The following is a 24,089-nucleotide window of genomic DNA, read 5'->3' as shown; positions in this document are numbered from 1 at the left end:
TTAGTGTAGGACTGCTTCAAATGAGATTTGCCGTGACGTGGCGAAGCAGCTCAAGAAATTGCAATTTTTTGCCAAAAATCTCAAAATTTTTTTTATAATAAGTACAGTTTGGAATGTTTAGTGCTGTAGTGCACATTTGGTGCTGGCTTTTTGTTTTTTCTTCATTGAATTGGTCGGTGGTTGACCTCCACCTTGCTATGCACCCCAATTTGGGATGTATTCCATCTGTCTGGATTTTGGCGGTTGGTGACTGTTCACATTAAGTCATCAGGCTTTGTCCACAGGCTATTTACTTCATGCAGCATTTGCTTGGACCTGTCCCGCCCACAGCCATGACTCAGTCATGGGTACGGGATTGAAATAGACCAGGTGAGTGCTGCTAAGAGCAGTTCTACTATTCATATGTGAGGCCGTATGGCACATTTTATAAAAATATTTTAGTGTAGGACTGCTTCAAATGAGATTTGCCGTGACGTGGCGAAGCAGCTCAAGAAATTGCAATTTTTTGCCAAAAATCTCAAAAATTTTTTTATAATAAGTACAGTTTGGAATGTTTAGTGCTGTAGTGCACATTTGGTGCTGGCTTTTTGTTTTTTCTTCATTGAATTGGTCGGTGGTTGACCTCCACCTTGCTATGCACCCCAATTTGGGATGTATTCCATCTGTCTGGATTTTGGCGGTTGGTGACTGTTCACATTAAGTCATCAGGCTTTGTCCACAGGCTATTTACTTCATGCAGCATTTGCTTGGACCTGTCCCGCCCACAGCCATGACTCAGTCATGGGTACGGGATTGAAATAGACCAGGTGAGTGCTGCTAAGAGCAGTTCTACTATTCATATGTGAGGCCGTATGGCACATTTTATAAAAATATTTTAGTGTAGGACTGCTTCAAATGAGATTTGCCGTGACGTGGCGAAGCAGCTCAAGAAATTGCAATTTTTTGCCAAAAATCTCAAAATTTTTTTTATAATAAGTACAGTTTGGAATGTTTAGTGCTGTAGTGCACATTTGGTGCTGGCTTTTTGTTTTTTCTTCATTGAATTGGTCGGTGGTTGACCTCCACCTTGCTATGCACCCCAATTTGGGATGTATTCCATCTGTCTGGATTTTGGCGGTTGGTGACTGTTCACATTAAGTCATCAGGCTTTGTCCACAGGCTATTTACTTCATGCAGCATTTGCTTGGACCTGTCCCGCCCACAGCCATGACTCAGTCATGGGTACGGGATTGAAATAGACCAGGTGAGTGCTGCTAAGAGCAGTTCTACTATTCATATGTGAGGCCGTATGGCACATTTTATAAAAATATTTTAGTGTAGGACTGCTTCAAATGAGATTTGCCGTGACGTGGCGAAGCAGCTCAAGAAATTGCAATTTTTTGCCAAAAATCTCAAATTTTTTTTTATAATAAGTACAGTTTGGAATGTTTAGTGCTGTAGTGCACATTTGGTGCTGGCTTTTTGTTTTTTCTTCATTGCAGAGTGAAGTCTCTGGTGACAGCGTGGCTCACTTCAGGTGCTACGTGGAGAGGACACAGAGCACTCCCTGTCATCTTCATGTAGCAGGGCTGACCGTGTCGCGTTGATTATTTCGGACCTGGATTGTTGTTTGGGGAATAATAAAGAGGTAAATGAGGGTTTTTTTTGTCTTTTATTCCAAATCAAGGATTTTTCGGCGTGTGTGTTTCTTTACTTTCCCTTACAGGTTAATCATTGAAGGTGTGTCGGGAAGACGCTTGTCATGATTAACCCCGTTATTACCTCGATTGCCATTGCACCAGGGCAATTCGGGATGAGCTGGGTAGAGTCCCGGGACTGCCGCATCTAATGGATGCGGTAATTCCGGGCGGCTGTGTAGAGCGCTGCCACACCCCAGGCCCTTGGGATACTCGGTTCCGGGTGGTGGATAATGGGGATCACGGTCACAGGTGGCCGTGCCCGGTTCTGTTACCTGCGGGGCGCTTGGTAACAGGGTTATTTTGTATGTCACTTGGGACGCCACTGGCGGGTTGCGGTAATAAGATGTCCCGCCGCTGCTGTGGTTTTAGGGACAGATGGTATAGCAGCAAGTGTGTTCGCACCCTCCACCAGTAGGGACTTAAGTCGCATGTAGGTGTGCTGCGCCTTGTGGTGTGCCAGTAATAAACACGACACAGTTCTTGCAGATTAACTGGTAATTTACTCACTGGATGTTACAAGTGCAGTTTGTCATGGCTGGTGAACCGACTTTCCTATGTCCCGGTGCTGACATGAGTACCAGTTGAGCCCTCCGTGCACATGCAGAGCTGATGGTCCCCTTGCCTGAAGCTGTTGATGACCTGCGGCGCTCCGCTCCTTTGTTTTTCCGGGCCCAGTATGACTGGCCTCGCGGTCCCTTGTGGGGTAGGCTACTTCTCTGTGCCCTCTCCAGGGTCCTATATATGAGGCTGTGTCTCTGAGCCTATGGTTGGTGTGGTACCCTGGAAGTCACCACACACGGCTGGATCAGCAGACTGCCTAGAGCTGTCGTCTACTCTGGGGTCCAGTACCCCCTCGTTCGTAGTGCCTGGGATCTGTCTACCCTCAGGCTACTACCTCCTAGTCACCTTTTGGGGATCTTCTCACAATCCTCACACCCTTCTCACTCTCTGGCTCCTTTCAACTGTCACTCCTTCAACTGTCGTTTTTCCTCTCTGCCAACATTGCCTAGCAACACCTGTTGCTTGCCACAAGCCACACCCCTTTCCCAGGCTAACAGTTAAGGGATTGGTTCTCACATCTCACCACTGTTAACCCTCTACATGCTGCGCCCAGGTCTCAGGGAATGTGCCCCTACCTGTGTGTGAGGTGTGGGATTTCAGCAGAGGGTGTTCCAGAAAGCCTTAGGATCCTGCAGATCACTGAGATAGCATATCCCAGGGTGCTGCAGCTGCTGGGTGATATTGTTAGGGTGGTGGGCTCCCCATAACGTGGCGCTCTCCATCCTGACAATACCAGCCTCCAGCCGTGTGGCTTTATCCTGGCTGGTATCAAAATTCGGGGGAACCGCATTTTTTTTTTAATTATTCATTTATTCTACTGCACGATATAGACCCGCCCACCAGCGCCTGTGATTGGTTGCAGTGAGACAGCTGCCACTCATCGTGGGGGCGTGTCTGACTGCAACCAATCATAGGCGCCGGTGGGTGGGGAAGGCACGGAATACCTGATTGAATAATGAAGCGGCAGCCATTTTCAAAAGAGGAAAAGCCGCTGGAGATTTGTGACATCCATGCAGCGAGGCGCCCGTGATCGGTGAGTAGGATAGAGAGAGGGATTATGCTGGGGACGCAGGACGTATGCAGATACGCAACGTGCGCACATACTTACTCTGAAAAGCCACGCTTTTGGTGATCGAACCGTTCTTGAACGTAACTTGAACTGTCGAACTTTTAGCAGATCGTTCGAGTTCCTCGAATGACTCGAACACCCCCCAAAATCACTCGAACATGAAATTGGCAAACCGTTTGTCTCGAACATCGCTCATCTCAAGTTGAGATGCATTGAACGTAAGCTTGGGTTAAAATCAGGAAATGAAAGACCTTTTCTGGTAATGATAGTTGAAAGAAAGGTGTTGCCTGAGCTAATGAACCCCCTAAATCCTTATGCACATTTTATTATTAGTATACAACTAGAGACTCATGTCTAATACAGGAATTGATTTTGCATCAAAACAAAGCAATTTGTAAAGATTTTAAATGTTTATAGCTACACTTTGGTCACTGCTTGCCAGTGCTTGTAAAGCCACCATTGTAATTTTCCCTTCAGTAACACTTTCCTCTATAATTAATTTTTGTTCTTCTGTAAGAAGCTACAAAAAGAAGATGCTCAAATTCAGTGCCCCATGGCATTTGAGCACTAAGCTCGCCATCTGCTAGAGGACCTAAGTCACCAGGAACCAATCTGTCAGGATAGTGTTTCCTCAAGGGAAGAGTTAGAAAATGACTCCAAGTCAGGTGACCTTTGTGGCACAGTTGCCAAATATAAAAGCTTGGCCCAGTGGTGTGAAAACAGAGTTGGCACCAAGAATATCAGGGGTACAGACCTGTGCACTGCAGAACCCGCTACAAGAGCCTGTGTTATCAATAAGGGAATTATCTGGAAGTGCACTGAGGAATTCAAACACCAAATATCATCACCAGAGGAACCCAAAGACCAAATTTTGTCAACAGAGGAACCTAAAGACCAAATATCGCTGCCAGAGGAACCCTAAGACCAAACACGGTCATAGAAGAGGATTGGTCTATGTGGTCAAGCAGCAAAGATTGGACACCGAGAGCCAAAGACTGAGAAACTGACATTTGTTCTGGAGCAGCATCCAAGTGAGCCAGGCCATTACTTCGCACCTCGCGTACGGTACTGAGATATAATAGCTTATTAGTAGTGTTAACTGTGTAGTGTTTTGCCACGCAATGGTGCCATGTCTAATGAACCACTGTCATAAGTGATTTTATGAAAGCTTATGTTTTCTTGTCTATTGCATATAGTGACCCAAGTAGGGTAACTTTGACATTCTCCTGGCAGAAGGATCGGAATTGGGTTATTGCTACGTGAATTTGTTTGAAATAATTCTGCGTTAGAACATACTTGATCAGTCGAGTGTAAGGGGTACTTCTCACATAGTGAGATTTCTAGCGAGATCGCTGCTGAGTCACAGGTTTTGTGACATACCAGTGACCTCATCAGCGATCTCGCTGTGTGTGACACTAAGCAGCGACCTGGCCCCTGCTGTGAAATCGTTGATCGTTACACACTGTACTGGTTCATTTTTTGGTCATCGGGCTCCCGTAGGGCAGCACACATCAGTGTGTTTGACACCTTACCCAACGACCTCGTTCGTGAGTCACGTAGGCGTGCATCTTTGTTGTTTTCCACGCCCTCTCTGATCCGATTGGTGACCGCTACTGCGTTCGGATTGGCCGCTTCCATCCTCTGTTCTGGCTTGTAGATCACAGTACATTTCAAAGGGCTGAATTAACTTGTCCCGGTCCGCGTGTAGCAGCAGATCGTAATACAATCCATTCTGCAACGGGACTGTAGGATGGACAAGGATGGAGAAGGATGGAAGCGCTATTATGTTGCCTTCTCTAAAGGCAAGGCCGCCCAGTCACAACGCCATTACGACCACCAATCAGAGCAGAGGGGGTGCGGAAAAAGCAATGTAGATGCACGCCTATGTTACTAATCAAGATTTAAATTGTGCTATGTGACAGGGTCCCAGCGACCGCCGTATCGTTGCTGCGTCGGTGGGAAGATCTGACTGTTTGACAGCTCACTAGCGACCCTGTAGTGACGTACCAGCGATCCTGACCAGGTCGTATCGTGGTCGGAATCGCTGGTACGTCGTTTAGTGTGACGGTACCCTAAGTGTGAAACATGCCAATTGTCCTGTAATTTCTTTTGCCTTCTACTTCTTTGTCTATTGTTTACCTAACCCTCCTCCATCCCCATGTTCTCACCTAATAAAAATCTGTTGAAGTCACCACTGTGTCAACCTTATTGCGTGTTGCATTTCTGGCCTCAGTGTTACACTTCAGTGCAGTCTTCTTCCCTGATATGTCACTTCTTGCCCCACCAAAGGTGAATTTTCTTTTAACCTATAATACCTCATAGTCAGGATTATTATTTAGTTGCCCGGATATGCACAGTGCTAATCTTACTGTAAAAAGAAAAGTAATATTTTACCTGTAACTTGTCATGGAATAATATTTTGTTATTACAACAAAGCACTAAGAGTTTAATGTCTAAACTATAGGTATGCAGCTCAAACTGTGAAATGTGATTTACTGTCTAATTTATACTAAGGCGGCTTTTCAATCTGTTCAGAAAGATTTCAGCTGCATGCAAATATGAGTGGATGACTGTTTTACAACCCAGAGAGCTATTTGGAATTATACTATGCACTCCCTTTAAGGCTGGCAGTGATTCATCTTGGCATATATATTTTACCTTCAGAGTTGTGAATTCTAGAGTTTATGCTATTAAATCCACTAGTCCAAAATATAGCAATAGTTAGTAAATTTATAGTGCAAAACAAGTACAGCTACAGGTTATTAAGTGTTATACCCAATGCATTTTACATTTCTTTTGTGCATTCTAACGAAAATGACATTATTGATTTTAGTATGAACTTGATGCAGAAATACAGTCTTTAAGAGTGTGGCCAATCCACCCCGCTATCTCTGCCTGTTTAAAAATCAATGACTCTACTTGATCATTAGTTTTTATTTGCAACTTGGCCTTTTGTGTACTGCTGATATTCTTGAAAACCTCAGAATGTGAATCAGATCCAGGAGCGACTTTTGTACACAATACCTTTAGGAGAACTGTTTAATAGGAATGCTTTTCTACTTTGCTCCATACATGTAGATAAAACAATTTTGACAGTAGCAAAAGATGAAACTGTGGAATAGCAGGAAGCAATGTGGATATTGCTCTGCAGGGCAATATAAGTCATTCCTTATACCTGGTAAGGTCAGCTTAGAAGTATATGTTTATTATCAATTCTAACATACAAAAAGAAGAACAAAATGTTACAATATGGAACAAGGTTTAATGTATATAGCTGACGCTGTAAAGGCACATCCAATGGTGCTAAAAATGTAGTGAATGCTTGTGTGATTTCTATGACAGTGCAGACATAGTCCTATCATTCCTTATGAAAATGACAGCCCAGATCTAGTCCTATGAATCTTTACTACCATGTGAGCCCAGATCTAGTCCTATCATTGCTTATTACCATTACAGTCCAGTCCTAGTCCTATCATTCCTGATTACCATGACAGTCAAGACTTAAGCGGGCTTTACATGCTGCGATCTCGCTAGCGAGATCGCAAGCGATCGTACCCGCCCCCGTCGGTTGTGCGACACGGCAAATTGCTGCCCGTCGCACACAACCTCGCTTACCCGTCACACTACTTACCTGTCTTGCAATGTCGCTGTGGTTGGCGAACCGTCTCCTTTCTAAGGGGGCGGTTCGTTTGGCATCACAGCGACGTCAGACGGCAGCCGTCCAATAGAAGCAGAGGGGTGGAGATGAGCGGGACGTAAACATCCCACCCACCTCCTTCCTTCCGCATTGGTGGTGGAGGCAGGTAAGGAGATGTTCCTCGCTCCTGTGGTGTCACACACAGCAATGTGTGCTGCCGCAGGAATGAGGAACAACATCGCTAATGATAGGTAAACAATTTTTTGTTTTAGGACGAACTCTCCGCGGCAAACGATTTTGACCGCTTTTGTGATCATTTTAGGTCGCACATAAGTATCACACGCTGCAATATCGTTAATGACGCCGGATGTGCGTCACAAACAATGTGACCCGACGATAAAACCTTAACAATATTGTAGAGTGTAAAGCCCCCTTAAGTCCTATCATTGCTTACTACCATGACAGCCCAGACTTGTGCGGGCGTCACACGAGACGATCTAGCGTGCGATGCATCGTCGGGGTCACGGTTTTCGTGACGCACATCCGGCATGGTTTGCGACGTCATTTCGTGTGACACCTCCGAGCGACGCTGAATCGGTTGCAAATCGTGAGTCGTGTACATGTCGCTTATTTTTAAAAAATCGTTTATTTTTCATGGCGCCGGTTGTTCATCGTACCCGGGGCAGCACACATCGCTCCGTGTGACACCCCGGGAACGATGAACACAGCTTACCTGCATCCCGCGGCAACCGCCAGCTATGCGGAAGGAAGGAGGTGGGCGAGATATTTACGTCCCGCTCATCTCCGCCCCTCCGCTTCTATTGGCCGGCGGCTGTGTGACGTCGCTGTGACGCCGAACGTCCCTCCCCCTTCAGGAAGAGGATGTTCGCCGCCCACAGCTAGGTCGCTCAGTAGGTAAGTACGTGTGACGGCGATTTAATGACTTTGTGCGACACGGGCAGCGTTTGCCCATGACGCACAAACGACGGTGGCGGGTACGATCGCTCATGCGATCGCACGATAGATCGTACCGTGTGACGCCCGCATTAGACCTATCATTCCTAACTACCATGTGAGTCCAGTCCTAGTTCTATCATTTTTATCACCATGAAAGTCCAGACTTAATCCTATCATTCTTTACTACCTTGACAGTCCAGACTTAATCCTAGCATACCTGATTACCAACAGCCCAGACTTTGGGGACTTTACACGTTGCGACATCGCTACCGATATATCGTCGGGGTCACGGTTGTTGTGACGCACAGCCGGCACCGGTAGCGACATTGCAATGTGTAAATCCTAGGAGCGACGATGAACGAGCGCAAAACAGTCAAATATCGCTGATCTGTGTCACGTCATTCATTTTCATAATGTCGCTCCAGCTGCAGATACGATGTTGTTTGTCATTCCTGCAGCAGCACACATCGCTGTGTGTGAAGCCGCAGGAACAACAAACATCTCCTTACCTGCGTCCACCGTCAATGCGGAAGGAAGAAGGTGAGCGAGATGTCATGTGCCGCTCATCTCCGCCCCTCTGCTTCTATTGGCCGGCCGCTTAGTGACGTCGCGGTGACGTCATGGTGACGCCGATCGCACCTACCCCTTGAAGGAGGGATTGTTCGGCGGTCACCACAACGTCGCCGACAAGGTATGTGCGTGTGAAGCTGCTGTAGTGATAATGTTTGCTACGGCAGCAATCAACACATATCGCATGTGCAACGGGGGTAGGTACTATCGCGCTCGACATTGCTAGCCGCTGCTAGTGATGTCGCAACATGTAAAGTCCGCCTTAGTCCTATCATTCCTTACTACCATAACAGTCCAAACTTAGTCTTATAATTTCTCATTACCATGACAGCCCAGATCTAGTCCTATTATTTGTTACTACTATGACAGTCCAGACCTAGCCTCATTGTTCCTTACTACAATGACAGTCCTGACTTGGTCCTATCATTCCTTACTACCATGACAGTCCAGACCTAGTCTCTTCATTCCTTACTACCATGACAGTCCAGACCTAGTCTCTTCATTCCTTACTACCATGACAGTCCAGAGCTAGTCTCTTCATTCATTACTACCATAGAAGGAGGCTGTGGACAAAAAAGCGCAAATAGGGTCTTACCCCGATATATGTGGGGTGGGGAAGGGGGAGTAAACTCACTCACCTGATATAGTTGTGACAGTCACAACTACTATAAGTGCATGTAAAACAAGATCCACGGCTGCAGCCACCCAGTGGCAGACATCAGAGAGCAATAGAGAAGGGTGTTCAATTGCCGCGCCAACAGATCACTCATTCAGATGATGAAGACCAATGTCAATGTCAATCTCAATCTCAATTTGATTTGATGTTATTTTTAACCTGATGGTCCTGAGGAAGGGAGCAGGTGCTCCAGAAACGCGTAGACCTGTATGAAAATAAAGTGACATTGGTCTTCATCATCTGAATGAGTGATCTGTTGGCGCGGCAATTGAACACCCTTCTCTATTGCTCTCTGATGTTCATTACTACCATGACAGTCCAGACCTAGTCTTATCATTCCTTACTACCATGACAGTCCAGACCTAGTCTCTTCATTCCTTACTACCATGACAGTCCAGACCTGGTCTCTTCATTCCTTACTACCATGACAGTCCAGACCTAGTCTCTTCATTCCTTACTAACATGACAGTCCAGACCTAGTCTTTTCATTCCTTACTACCAGGACAGTCCAGACCTAGTCTCTTCATTCCTTACTACCATGACAGTCCAGACCTGGTCTCTTCATTCCTTACTACTATGACAGTCCAGACCTAGTCTCTTCATTCCTTACTAACATGACAGTCCAGACCTAGTCTTTGCATTCCTTACTACCAGGACAGTCCAGACCTAGTCTCTTCATTCATTACTACCATGACAGTTCAGACCTAGTCTTTTCATTCCTTACTACCATGACAGTCCAGACCTAGTCTTTTCATTCATTACTACCATGACAGTCCAGACCTAGTCTTATCATTCCTTACTACCATGACAGTCCAGACCTAGTCTCTTCATTCCTTACTACCATGACAGCCCAGACCTAGTCTTATCATTCCTTACTACCATGACAGTCCAAAGCTAGTCTCTACATTCCAGTGTTAGATCTTAGCTGCTTACAATCTATTCTAAGAAACTATGCTACTAAAACTGTATAACTACACATGCATTATGTTGGGTAAAGACATAAAATGGTGTAGACAAAAAGAATGAAATTACGCCACTCACCGGTGCATAAAAATGTAAAAACTTTATTCCAAATTAGTAAAATGACAGCAAGGTAGCATGTGGAATACTTCAGTGTGCAGACAACAGCCACTGTCCAGGAAAAATCTCTTGCTTGGCACGTAATGGCTGTTTTCTGCACACTGAAGTATTCCACATGACACCTTGCTATCATTTTACTAATTTGCAATAAAGTTTGCTGACTTTTTTTATTCATGGGTGAGTGCCACAAGTTAATTTTCCTTTTATTTACTAATTTTGACTTTTCCATGTATAATTGCCAAGCACCACCCAAGTGCATGGGAAATAATGTTTTTGGTTAATGCTGATATTAACCTCTTCTACTTGAACTATATAAAACATCCTTGAACACATCTAAACATGCATACTAATATTCATGAATGTGGGTTACAGAGCAGGTGCTAGAAACTTCAGCTCATCTTGAAGGAAAACATGAAAAAAATGGAACATGAATAATCAATTTGACAATTTTATGTTTCCCTTGGGAATAGCCATAAAAGACATTAGATAATTAGGATATCCTGCCATTATTTCTTCCATTATTGCATTGCCACATTCTTCCATCAAAATGACTGTAAGAAGACTAGAATTTTTTGATTATTTATTTCAGTATATTGTATTATTTGATGATACCATGCGTATAACTTACTTTTTTAATTTTCTTTATAGGTATATATCTATACATCTTGAATAAAAAAAAATACTAATCATAACAGTAATACTTATATAGGTTATTATAACTCGAGTGTCAACAAACATTGTATTTCTGGTTCTAGAAATATAATAATAAAGTCATAAACTTTCTGTACATGAGATAACATCTATGATTGGTTTGTTATCTATTATTGGTAAGAAATCTCCCCATTTTAATGGAGATAAAAGATTGAGTTACAGGTGGCAGAATTATGGTGAATTTGAATAAATAATACAATTTATATATATTAAACGCTGTGTTTGAGACCATCTAATTGATGCTTTCCAATTTGCTGAAAATTGTCTTTGTTGACTCATCTCATCAGGGTGTATTCACACTGTAAAGGCCGCTTTACACGCTACGATTTATCTGACGATATGTCACTGGGGTCACGGAATTCGTGACGCACATCCGCCTCTTTAGCGACATCATTGCGTGTGACACCTACGAGTGACCACTAACGATCCATAAAGCGGCACAAATCGTTGTTTGTTGACACGTCATTCATTTTCATAATATTGTTGCTTGTTTTGGACACATGTTGTTTGTTGTTCCTGAGGCAGCAGACATCGTTATGTGTGACAACCCGGGAACGATGAACAACAGCGTTCCTGCATCCTCCAGCAACGAGGTGGGAGTGACGTTAATGCGGCTGCTCTCCACCCCACTGCTTTTATTGGTGGCCCGCTGTGTAATGTCGCTGTGATGCCGCACGAACCTCCCCCTAAAACAAGAGATTGTTCGCCGGCCACAGCGACGTAGTAAGGAAGGTATCTTGGTGTGTCGCGTACCAGCGATATTGTTCGCCACGGGCAGCGATTTGCCCAAGACGCATGCACGACGGGGCGATCGCTAGCGACATTGCTAGCGATGTCGCAGTGTGTAAAGCGGCCTTTAGACTAAGTTACAGAATTTGCCACAATTTTGATAAAATTGCAGCAAACCTTGATATGCCAATACCAGATAGACATACCCTTCAAGAATAAGGGCTGAAACCACAAATCTTCTGTTGCTCTGGATGCCTTGCTCATGTACAAAAAACATGCTTTACGGCAATATTCTCCAACTACAGACCTCGAGAGCTACCAACAGGTCACATTTTCGGGATTTCCTTAGTATTTCCAAGGTGATAATTCCATCACTTGTGCCAAACTAGGTAATTTCTGAAAATGTGATTTGTTGTTGGCTCTTGAGTAGTAGAGTTGGGGAACACTGCTCTATGAAGTGCTCATTTTACAAAAGAAAAAGGAGGTATGTAACAGGCAATGTGAGTGGCCATGGGGTCTGCTATATTGAAACATTATTTAGTAATATTGTTTAGTCAATTCATTGTTACTGGAGAAACTCTTTAAAGGGGTTGCTTGAGGTTCCACTAAAAGTCTGCAGTTACTCTACGTAACTGGATGGTCACGTGACCAGATGCATGGTCAAGAGAAGCCCCATGAACCTCGCTGACAAGAGACAACAAATATGCAAATCACATACATGGGGCCTCGTAACCAACCACTTGCACCGATAATACCAGGGAGCTGTGACAGCATGGACACAGAACACAGTCACATTTTGGCAGCCTGCAGTCTAATAGAGTAATGCAGATGTTTGTTCTGAGCCTAGGCAACTCATTTAATCCAAAAGAATTAGAGAAGAAAAAAATACTTTTTCCTGTAGACCAGTCTTGTTTTCTATTTGTTTGTAAATTGAATATCGTTGGCTTTCCTTGGAAGATACATTCTAAAAATTAAGACGAATACTAGCTTATAAGAATCACTTGCTCACATCTGGTCTTGAAGTCTCATTCTTACCTCTCGCGTTCCTCTCTCATTTTCTCAGCTTCTTGATCCTCCTCTCTCAGCGTACCAGGTCGCAGACTTTCTTTTTGATCCATTTTTCCTCCTTTATCATCTTTATTCTTTTTTCCAAACCTAAAAAGAAAAAAGAATTTGACTTATATGTCCTTCATCAATATGTAACATACCTTATAGACCTTGTGTGAAAACCCAGCTGATCTAACACAGGATAGATACAGCAAACTAGAGATCAGCCAACAAGCTCTTATTGTTCCAGGAACCTATGTTGACAATCATCCAAGAAGAGTGAAAATGTGCTTCCATCTCAGCACTGATAAAGATTTCTGCCTATATTTAGATCCAGAGCTGCTCTAATGCCTCACTGTAATTTAATTCACCAGAGAGATGGAAACACAAAAGCTGTTAATGCTGAAAAAACATACGCTGAACACAAGCCAGTCCATGTTATACTTTTATACCCGCAGAACAAAGCCTTAAAGAAAGTCAATGGATGGAGCCGGCTGCTGGCAGGAGCCTAATGCAACATTAGTTTGCCGTTTCTGATAAGAAAATTAGAAAAGCACATTTATAGCAGTGACTTTGAAAGCTCCAGCAGTGACTGAAAAACATACCTGGGACTAATTAATTACCCACTCACTTGTCAGCTTTTAATTTCTTGCCCCTTGTTTAGGCTAATTAATCACAAATTTGAATAGAGCTGTTACCTTCTCTTTACTTCTCTGTCATTACAGAGACAATAAATTACTGCTATCAGCGGGCTATTTCAATACAGTCACCATACTAGCTTAAGGCCCCGTCACACTAAGCAACATCGCTAGCAACATCGCTGCTAACGAACAACTTTTGTGACGTTGCTAGCGATGTTGCTGTGTGTGACATCCAGCAACAACCTGGCCCCTGCTGTGAGGTCGTTGGTTGTTGCTGAATGTCCTGGGCCATTTTTTAGTTGTTGCTGTCCCGCTGTGAAGCACAGATCGCTGTGTGTGACAGCGAGACAGCAACAACTAAATGTGCAGGCAGCAGGAGCCGGCTTCTGCAGAGGCTGGTAACCAATGTAAACATCGGGTAACCAAGAAGCCCTGTCCTTGGTTACCCGATATTTACCTTTGATACCAGCCTCCCCTGCTCTCACTGTCAGTGCCAGCTCCTGCTCTGTGCACATGTAGCTGCAGGACACATCGGGTTAATTAACCTGATGTGTGCTGTAAGTAGGAGAGCAGGGAGCCAGCGCTAAGCAGTGTGCGCTGCTCCCTGCTCTGTGCACATTTAGCTGCAGCACACATCAGGTAATTAACCCCATGTGTGCTGTAGCTAGGAGAGCAAGGAGCCAGCGCTCAGTGTGCGCTGCTCCCTGCTCTCTGCACGTGTAGCTGGTCACTGGTTGCTTGTGAGCTCACCAGCAACTCGTGTAGCCACGCTCCAGCGATCCCTGCCAGGTCAGGTTGCTGGTGGGATCGCTGGAGCGTCGCAGTGTGACAGCTCACCAGCAACCTCCTAGCAACTTACCAGCGATCCCTATCGTTGTTGGGATCGCTGGTAAGTTGCTTAGTGTGACGGTACCTTTAGAAGCAAAGACGTTTTCTAAACTATGCAGTGTATAAGTAGGAAAAGTAATACACTGACTGACCAAAGAATATTGTTCTTATGCCAATTAACAGCGCCACCTGGTGTTCACATTTTTGTGGGAAAAAACAAAAGAAAAGTGAGCAATACTTTTATTTAGCAGATACCCTCAATGCAGTGCATATATATATATATATATATATATATATATATATATATACTGTATATGAATACCGAGATAGATCAAAAAAAGCAACTGCGCATAGCACCAACATAAATAAATACATACATCAAAGTTGAATAATAAAGAGGTGTATGAGTTGTAGGGATATAGATCGACCTACGGAAATTACATAGGAGACACAGAATTGTAGAAAAAATTCCACAGAAAACCGATGAGGTAAAAAAATATATTTATTGGTTAAAAAAGAGAATAGACCGCCACAATGGCAGTACAAACCAGAAGACAGAAGACATGTGATGCCCCTGTCTTCTGGTTTGTACTGCCATTGTGGCGGTCTATTCTCTTTTTTAACCAATAAATATATTTTTTAAACTCATCAGTTTTCTGTGGAATATTTAGCATACTGTATATGTATATGTGTATATAAAATTTATGCTCCTGATTACCTTTGCTTTTATATGATTAAAGTTGCATAGTAAACCTGGCATCTGATGGGACCTGTATTACTAGGTGCCACCTAATTTATAAAGTAGAAGCTTCATTTGATGTGGATAAGTTGCCTGAAAATGCACAGAAAAACGAACTGGAAAAACTTAAGTTTTGGTGTGGTTTTTGATGGACTTATTTTTTATTTTAATTTATTTATTATTTGTTTAGTGCCAAATACATCCACATTGGCAAAACTACATTTTTTTTCCAATGGCCTTTTTTTTCCATGCAGGATTGACACCTTCACCCTTCCGTTTTTTGTTTTTTTTCTCCCCTTTTTCCAAGAGCCATAACTTTTATAACTTTCCATCAACATAGCCATATCAGAGCTTGATTTTTGCAGGTCGAGTTGTACTTTTGAACAACATTATTAATTCTGCTCAATATTGTACTGGAAAATGGTAAAAAAATTCAAAGTGCAGTGTAATTGCAAAAAAATTGCAATTGCACGATTGTTTTTTGTCTTTTTATTTACCATGTTAACCGTTTCAAAAAATTGACCTGGCATTTAGTGATGGGCGATACCCCCGATGATCGGGAGTCTTGCCTGATTATTTAGTAAAGATCGAGATCGGGATCAAGATAACACAATCTTACATCCAATCACCGATCTTGGATTTTACAGTTATGGGATGGGGCGGGGGGCTGTAAAATAAAGAATATAGTTAATAATAAACATTGTCGTTATTATTACAGGTCCCACGACGCATCCTGCAGACTCTGACTCCCGGTCACTTCTGAGTCCAATCATTGCTGTGCCCCCAGGTTAAAGGACCTTCCGTGATGTCACAGCCATGTGACCAGTCTGGTGTAAATGTTGTACAGACATTAGCTCACAGACTGGCCACATGACCATGACATCATCGAAGGTCCTCATTGTCAGCCTGCTTCTCGCTCTGTACAGAGCGATGTAGCAGAGCTGACAATGCTCTCTCTGCTTCTCACTTTGTATAGACTGTGTCTGTACAGAGTGATAAAGCAGAGCTGACATTGCTGTCCCTGTGGATTACGGTGGACTATGGAGTTTTTTTATAATAAAGATAGAGTCTCTACATTTTTTTTTGTTTTATTTCTAATAAAAAAGATGTTTCAATGTGTTGTGATTTTTTTTACTCTTTATTAGAAATTCATGGTGGCCATGTCTAATTTGGTGTGACACCATGAATTTCAGGCTTAGTACCATCTGAGAATACAAAGCTGGTATTAACCCCTTTATTACCCAGCATGCTATCGCCTTCAGGACCGCTGGACAAGCTAACTAAAGCATCTGTAAATGGCGCTAGGAAACAATGTGCCATTTCCAAGGGTGGCTGCCGAGAATCCCAGCCCCCAGCTGCCTGGCTTTACCTGACTGGCGATCAAAATACAACTGGTGCCCACACATTTTTTTTCTAAATTATTTTTTTAAATAATTAAACAAAAAAGTGCCTCCCTGTATTCTGATTGACAGCCAGGTAGATGGGTTTGGCAGCCAGTAGCCGCTTTATCTGCGCTGAGAATCAAAAATACTGCAAAGCGCTAGATAATTTTTTTCAATTAATTAATTATTTATATATATATATATACAGTCATATGAAAAAGTTTGGGCACCCCTATTAATGTTAACCTTTTTTCTTTATAACAATTTGGGTTTTTGCAACAGCTATTTCAGTTTCATATATCTAATAACTGATGGACTGAGTAATATTTATGGATTGAAATGAGGTTTATTGTACTAACAGAAAATGTGCAATCCGCATTTAAACAAAATTTGACCGGTACAAAAGTATGGGCACCCTTATCAATTTCTTGATTTGAACACTCCTAACTACTTTTTATTGACTTACTAAAGCACTAAATTGGTTTTATAACCTCATTGAGCTTTGAACTTCATAGGCAGGTGTATCCAATCATGAGAAAAGGTATTTAAGGAGGCCACTTGCAAGTTGTTCTCCTATTTGAATCTCCTATGAAGAGTAGCATCATGGGCTCCTCAAAACAACTCTCAAATGATCTGAAAACAAAGGTTATTCAACATAGCTGTTCAGGGGAAGGATACAAAAAGTTGTCTGAAAGATTTAAACTGTCAGTTTCCACTGTGAGGAACATAGTAAGGAAATGGAATAACACAGGTACAGTTCTTGTTAAGCCCAGAAGTGTCAGGCCAAGAAAAATATCAGAAAGGCAGAGAAGATTGGTGAGAACAGTCAAGGACAATCCACAGACCACCTCCAAAGACCTGCAGCATCATCTTGCTGCAGATGGTGTCAATGTGCATCGGTCAACAATACATCGCACTTTGCACAAGGAGAAGCTGTATGGGAGAGTGATGCGAAAGAAGCTGTTTCTGCAAGCACGCCGCAAACAGAGTCGCCTAAGGTATGCAAAAGTACATTTGGACAAGCCAGTTACATTTTGGCAGAAGGTCCTGTGGACTGATGAAACAAAGATTGAGTTGTTTGGTCATACAAAAAGGCGTTATGTATGGAGGCAAAAAAACACGGCATTCCAATAAAAGCCCTTGCTACGCACAGTAAAATTTGGTGGAGGTTCCATCATGCTTTGGGGCTGTGTGGCCAATGCCGGCACCGTGAATCTTGTTAAAGTTGAAGGTCGCATGGATTCAACTCAGTATCAGCAGATTCTTGACAATAATGTGCAAGAATCAGTGACGAAGTTGAAGTTACGCAGGGGATGGATATTTCAGCAAGACAATGATCCAAACCACCGCTCCAAATCTACTCAGGCATTCATGCAGAGCAACAATTACAATGTTCTGGAATGGCTATCCCAGTCCCCAGACCTGAATATCATTGAAAATCTGTGGGATGATTTCAAGCGTGCTGTCCATGCTCGGCGACCATCAAACTTAACTGAACTGGAATTGTTTTTTAAACAGGAATGGTCAAATATACCTTCATCCAGGAACTCATTAAAAGCTACAGGAAGCGACTAGAGGCTGTTATTTTTGCAAAAGGAGGATCTACAAAATATTAATGTCACTTTTATGTTGAGGTGCCCATACTTTTGCACCGGTCAAATTTTGTTTAAATGCGGATTGCACATTTTCTGTTAGTACAATAAACCTCATTTCAATCCATAAATATTACTCAGTCCATCAGTTATTAGATATATGAAACTGAAATAGCTGTTGCAAAAAACAAAATTGTTATAAAGAAAAAAGGTTAACATTAATAGGGGTGCCCAAACTTTTTGATATGACTGTATATATATATATATATATAAAAATATATATACATATATATATATATATCTATATATATAATTGCCTTATTCTGTCTGTCTGTCTGTCATGCTTCAAAATTGTGTCCTTCCGGTGACATTGTGTCCTTAAGGTGACACAAAGCTGATTGGCCGCTGGGCTCGCCATGGCCCCGCCCCCCCACACCGATTGGCTGCTCGCCCAGGCTGCGCCCCCACACGGATTGGCCAGCCGCTCGCCCAGGCTCCGCCCCCCCCACAGATTGGCCTCTTGCCCCTGCACCCTGCAGGCATTGGCAACTCGGCCACGCCACGCCCCGCCCCCCTCACGCAATGGACGTTAGCTCTGCCCCCCCCCCCGCGCATTCCCCGAACTGACACGGTCACGGCTCCCAGGTGAGTGCTGTACAACCCCCCCCCCCAACGGGAGCCCACATCAGCGTACGCCGCCAACCCAGCCGACACTTACCCTCGCATTGCTGGCCTTGCCGCCATATGCTGGTGTGGGCTCCCGTGCGAGTGGGGGACGTGATGCGCTGGTAACCATGCTAGCATAGTTACCAGCACATCAAGGTCCTGCAGCGGCGGAAGATCCACACACGCACGCACATAACAGCACACACATAACAGCACACACACACACACATCAGATCACACTCACTCTCACAAACACCTCACACACACATCGCATCCACACACTCACAGCATCCGGCGATATCGCTTGCTTCTCAGCCTCGATACTGTGCTGTTGTGACCTTCCAGGACCTGCCGGAGGATCACTTGGCCAGAAGCATGTGGTATCTCCGGATGTTGTGAGTATGAGCGCGTATGTGCAATTTAGTCAATGTGTGTGTGTGTGTGTGAGTGTATGCGATCGGGTGTGTGTCGGTGTGTGTGAGTGTATGCGGTCGGTGTGTGTGAGTGTATGCGGTCGGTGTGTGTGAGTGTATGCGATCGGGTGTGTGTCGGTGTGTGTGAGTGTATGCGGTCGGTGTGTGTGAGTGTATGCGGTCGGTGTGTGTGAGTGTATGCGGTCGGATCTGTGAGTGTCGGCAGAGGAGCATGGCGTGCTGGAGGAGCCTGGGAGGAGAGAGGCTGATCCTGGGGAAGGCTGGGATGGGGAGGCTGATGCTGGGGACAGAGAGGCTGATGCTGGGATGAGAGAGGCTGATGCTGGGGACAGAGAGGCTGATGCTGGGGACAGAGAGGCTGATGCTGGGATGAGAGAGGCTGATGCTGGGATGAGAGAGGCTGATGCTGGGATGAGAGAGGCTGATGCTGGGGACAGAGAGGCTGATGCTGGGGACAGAGAGGCTGATGCTGGGGACAGAGAGGCTGATGCTGGGATGAGAGAGGCTGATCCTGGGGAAGGCTGCGATGGAGAGGCTGATGCTGGGGACAGAGAGGCTGATGCTGGGGACAGAGAGGCTGATGCTGGGGACAGAGAGGCTGATGCTAGGGACAGAGAGGCTGATGCTGGGGACAGAGAGGCTGATGCTGGGGACAGAGAGGCTGATGCTGGGGACAGAGAGGCTGATGCTGGGATGAGAGAGGCTGATGCTGGGATGAGAGAGGCTGATGCTGGGATGAGAGAGGCTGATGCTGGGGACAGAGAGGCTGATGCTGGGGACAGAGAGGCTGATGCTGGGGACAGAGAGGCTGATGCTGGGATGAGAGAGGCTGATCCTGGGGAAGGCTGCGATGGAGAGGCTGATGCTGGGGACAGAGAGGCTGATGCTGGGGACAGAGAGGCTGATGCTGGGGACAGAGAGGCTGATGCTGGGGACAGAGAGGCTGATGCTGGGGACAGAGAGGCTGATGCTAGGGACAGAGAGGCTGATGCTGGGGACAGAGAGGCTGATGCTGGGGACAGAGAGGCTGATGCTGGGGACAGAGAGGCTGATGCTGGGGACAGAGAGGCTGATGCTGCGGGGAGAGAGGCTGATGCTGGGAGGAGAGAGGCTGATGCTGCGGGTAGAGAGGCTGATGCTGGCACAGCATGGCGGATGGAGCACGTTTGGGAGTGCGCAGCATGGCGGATGGAGCACGTTTGGGAGTGCGCAGCATGGCGGATGGAGCACGTTTGGGAGTGCGCAGCATGGCGGATGGAGCACGTTTGGGAGTGCGCAGCATGGCGGATGGAGCACGTTTGGGAGTGCGCATCATGGCGGATGGAGCACGTTTGGGAGTGTGCAGCATGGCGGATGGACCACGTTTGGGAGTGCGCAGGATGGGAGATGGAGCACGATGGGGGGTGCGCAGCATAGGGGATGGAGCACGTTTGGGAGTGCGCAGCATGGCGGATGGAGCACGTTTGGGAGTGCGCAGCATGGGGGATGCAGCACAATGGGGAGTGCGGAGTATGGCGGATGTAGCACGTTTGGGAGTGCGCAGCATGGCGGATGGACAACGTTTGGGAGTGCGCAGCATGGCGGATGCAGCACGTTTGGGAGTGCGCAGCATGGGAGATGGAGCACGATGGGGAGTGCGCTGCATGGGGGATGGAGCACGATAGGGAGTGCGGAGTATGGCGGATGGAGCACGTTTGGGAGTGCGCAGCATGGCGGATGGAGCACGTTTGAGTGTGCGCAGTATGGCGGATGGAGCACGTTTGGGAGTGCGCAGCATGGGAGATGGAGCACGATGGGGAGTGCGCAGCATGGCGGATGGAGCACGTTTGGGAGTGCGCAGCATGGGGGATGGAGCACGATGGGAGTGCGCTGCATGGCGGATGGAGCACGATGGGGAGTGCGGAGTATGGTGGATGGAGCACGTTTGGGAGTGCGCAGCATGGCGGATGGAGCACGTTTGGAAATGCGCAGCATGGCGGATGGAGCACGTTTGGGAGTGCGCAGCATGGGGGATGGAGCACGATGGGGAGTGCGCAGCATGGCGGATGGAGCACGTTTGGGAGTGCGCAGCATGGGGGATGGAGCACGATGGGGAGTGCGCTGCATGGCGGATGGAGCACGTTTACGAGTGCGCAGGATGGGAGATGGAGCACGATGGGGGGTGCGCAGCATAGGGGATGGAGCACGATGGTGAGTGCATTGCATGGGGGATGGAGCGTGATGGGAAGTGCACACCTCCCCCCAACACACACACACGCGCGCACTGCACAACACACCACACACACAAACTGGGAACCACAAACAACTGCCCTACACAGACACCCACACACAGACAACGCTGCACACACAAATATACGCACATACCGCACAACACACACATTGCACAAAACATACCTCCCCCCAAAACACACCACACACACACAAACCGCGCAACACACACACAACGCTACAGACACACAGCGCTCCACAAACAACGCAACACACAAACAACACCGCTCCCACCCCCCGCCACACCCAGACAACACCCAGAACATGTACAGCGCCCTACACAAACACTTGGTAACTACACACAACAACATCTATATATATATATATATATATATATATATATATAACAAAAATCATACATGAACTACACAATACGTAAATTCTAGAATACCCGATGCATAGAATCGGGCCACCTTCTAGTATATATATATATATATATATATATATATATATATATATATATATATATATATATGTATAAACATACAGCTGTGGCAAAAATTTTCAGTGTTTCAGATTTTCTCTTTATAGGTATTTTTTTGAGTACACTGTAAATTCATGATGTCACACCCAGTTACACATGGCCACCATGAACTTCTAATGAACAGTAAAAAAAAACACAACACATAAGAAAAAATGATTAGAAAAAAAAACATTTAGAGACTCCATCTTTATTATAAAAAACTCCTGAGTCCGACGAAGTTGTAGTTCACAGGGACAGCAATATCAGCTTCATTACTCTGCACAGACACAGTCTATACAAAGTGAGAAGCAGAGAGAGCATTGTCAGCTCTGCTACATCACTCTGTACAGAGCAAGAAGCAGGCTGACAGTGGGGACCTTTGATGACGTCATAGTCATCTGACCAGTCTGTGAGCCAATGTCTGTACAACATTTACACCAGACTGGTCACATGGGTATGACATCATGCAAGGTCCTTTAAGCAGTGGTGCTTACCCGGGGGCACAGCAATGATCGGACTCGGAAGCAGAAGCACTGGGAGACAGAGTCTGCAGGACGCGTCGCGGGACCTGTAAGTATGATCATAATGTTTTTTAATAATGTGCTTTTTTTTTACAGCCCCGGGACCTGATCTGGACCCGATCTGTAACACGAGCTTCCCAGGAAACTTGTGATTGGGAACGTGTACATGATCACTATGTGATCCATACAATCCCCGATCTGTACAGTTCGGGATCGTCCATCACTACTGGCATTATGATTTCCTAGGTCAGTACGAGTTTGTATATACCAAACATGTATTGTTTTACTTTTACTTAAGTGGTAAAAAAAGAAGTTTGAAAAAAAAAAAAAGAATTGCACTTTTATCGACATTTTCCGAGACCCATAGTGTTCTAATTTTTCAGGCTTTGGGGCTCAGTGAAGGCTCATTTTTTGCATCATCTTGAGCTGGCATTTTAATGATTACATTTTTTGGTATATACAATGTTTTGATCGCCTGTTATTAAATTTTAATGCATTGTTGCGGCGACCAAAATAACTTTATTCTGGCATTTTCATTTTTCTTTCTCGCCACGCGGTCTACCGATATGATTAATTGATTAGATATTTTGATAGATCGGACATTTCTGAACTCAGCAATACCAAATATGTGTAGTTGTTTTTTTTATTTATTATTGTTTTATTTATTTAAATAATAAAAAAAAATAACAAAATGTAAGGACACTTCCTTTTAATGGCTAAGATAAAAAATACTTCTGCTAGTTCTACAGAAAAAATTAAGTGAACTGTGAAAGCATTTTTATTATCTTCTTTGAAGATAAATAATATGAAAGACTTAAAGTGAGTGTCCATATTTTTTTTTACTTTAAAAAGTTTTAAAAAGCACCTTGAAAAATGATTTGCAATGTACAAGATATAAAGTGTTTGTTACAGAGCACTTTTGTTTGTCTGTTCGCAGCTACTTATTAGGTCAGGCCATGGCAAGGCCACATATTAAGGGAAATGTTAAACATATTCCTTGTTTATTTGACCATATAGAATACATACAGTTCTGAGTTATAGACGTCTGCCTACCTTTCTTTCTAAATATTTAGATTTTTTTTTCTTTTAAACCTTACAGTACAGCAATACATATTTATGCTTACAATAGTTGTGAATGCTACAGTATATTAAAAGTATTTTAAACTCAGGTATATTAAAGAACTGGATTGTTCCTAATTTAACTATAAAACTGATCTCCAAATGCACTGGCGGACAAAAACAGGTAAGAGCCCCTGTGCAATAACAGTATATGGGCACTTTGAAGTCCAACATCTCATCATAATGCACAATTCCTGCTTTGGAGGTGGTAGTGGCCCCCCCAACCTCATGGCCCCTTTGCGGCTGCACCTATAATATGTCCGCGCCATCCAAAAATTATCCATCCAAGACACTACTTGAGGAAACTGTTATACAATTTGGAGTAAGACTAATGATTCGCAATTATAAGGTTTAACCTTATAATTAGTCTTTTTCTTGCACAAGAGCTATAACCTCTCAGGCAGCCCTGTGTGTCTTCAGAAACTTGTTATCTTATGACTTTTTTGCACCATAATAACCTTTAAACATTTAAAAAAGAAACTAGATAAGAGCACACGGATTATTAAAATTTCACACCATGCTGGAAAATGGGGAGGGGGAGGGGGGTAATATCTTTCACAAGCTAATTTATGCCTAGAGATGAACAGATCGCCAGTTAAGGTAAATGCTTAAAGCTAGCCTCCGGTGATTATAGTCTTTTTGTGCAAATTATAGCACTGAGGATGTGTGTCTGTTTTATGACTTCCAGGTCATATTATCTCACTTCATTATTTATAAGGT

The 24,089-nt window shown here is 44.5% G+C and overlaps 1 protein-coding gene across 5 annotated transcripts in view; it reads right to left on the bottom strand.

Annotated features, from left to right (window-relative positions):
• PARD3B (par-3 family cell polarity regulator beta) overlaps positions 1-24,089 on the bottom strand; it is a 1,965,757-nt gene that overhangs the window by 1,060,124 nt on the left and 881,544 nt on the right. For all 5 annotated transcript variants that reach the window (XM_075317687.1, XM_075317688.1, XM_075317691.1 and 2 more), the window contains exon 19: positions 12,705-12,824. In XM_075317687.1, the coding sequence (XP_075173802.1) occupies positions 12,705-12,824 (120 nt within the window). The remainder of the gene's footprint in view (positions 1-12,704; positions 12,825-24,089) is intronic.

Source organism: Anomaloglossus baeobatrachus, chromosome 7 (genome assembly GCF_048569485.1).
Source record: "Anomaloglossus baeobatrachus isolate aAnoBae1 chromosome 7, aAnoBae1.hap1, whole genome shotgun sequence".
NCBI classification, from domain to species: Eukaryota; Metazoa; Chordata; class Amphibia; order Anura; family Aromobatidae; genus Anomaloglossus; species Anomaloglossus baeobatrachus.
Note: the sequence above shows the minus strand (reverse complement) of the source record. Positions and strands in the feature narration are given on the sequence as shown.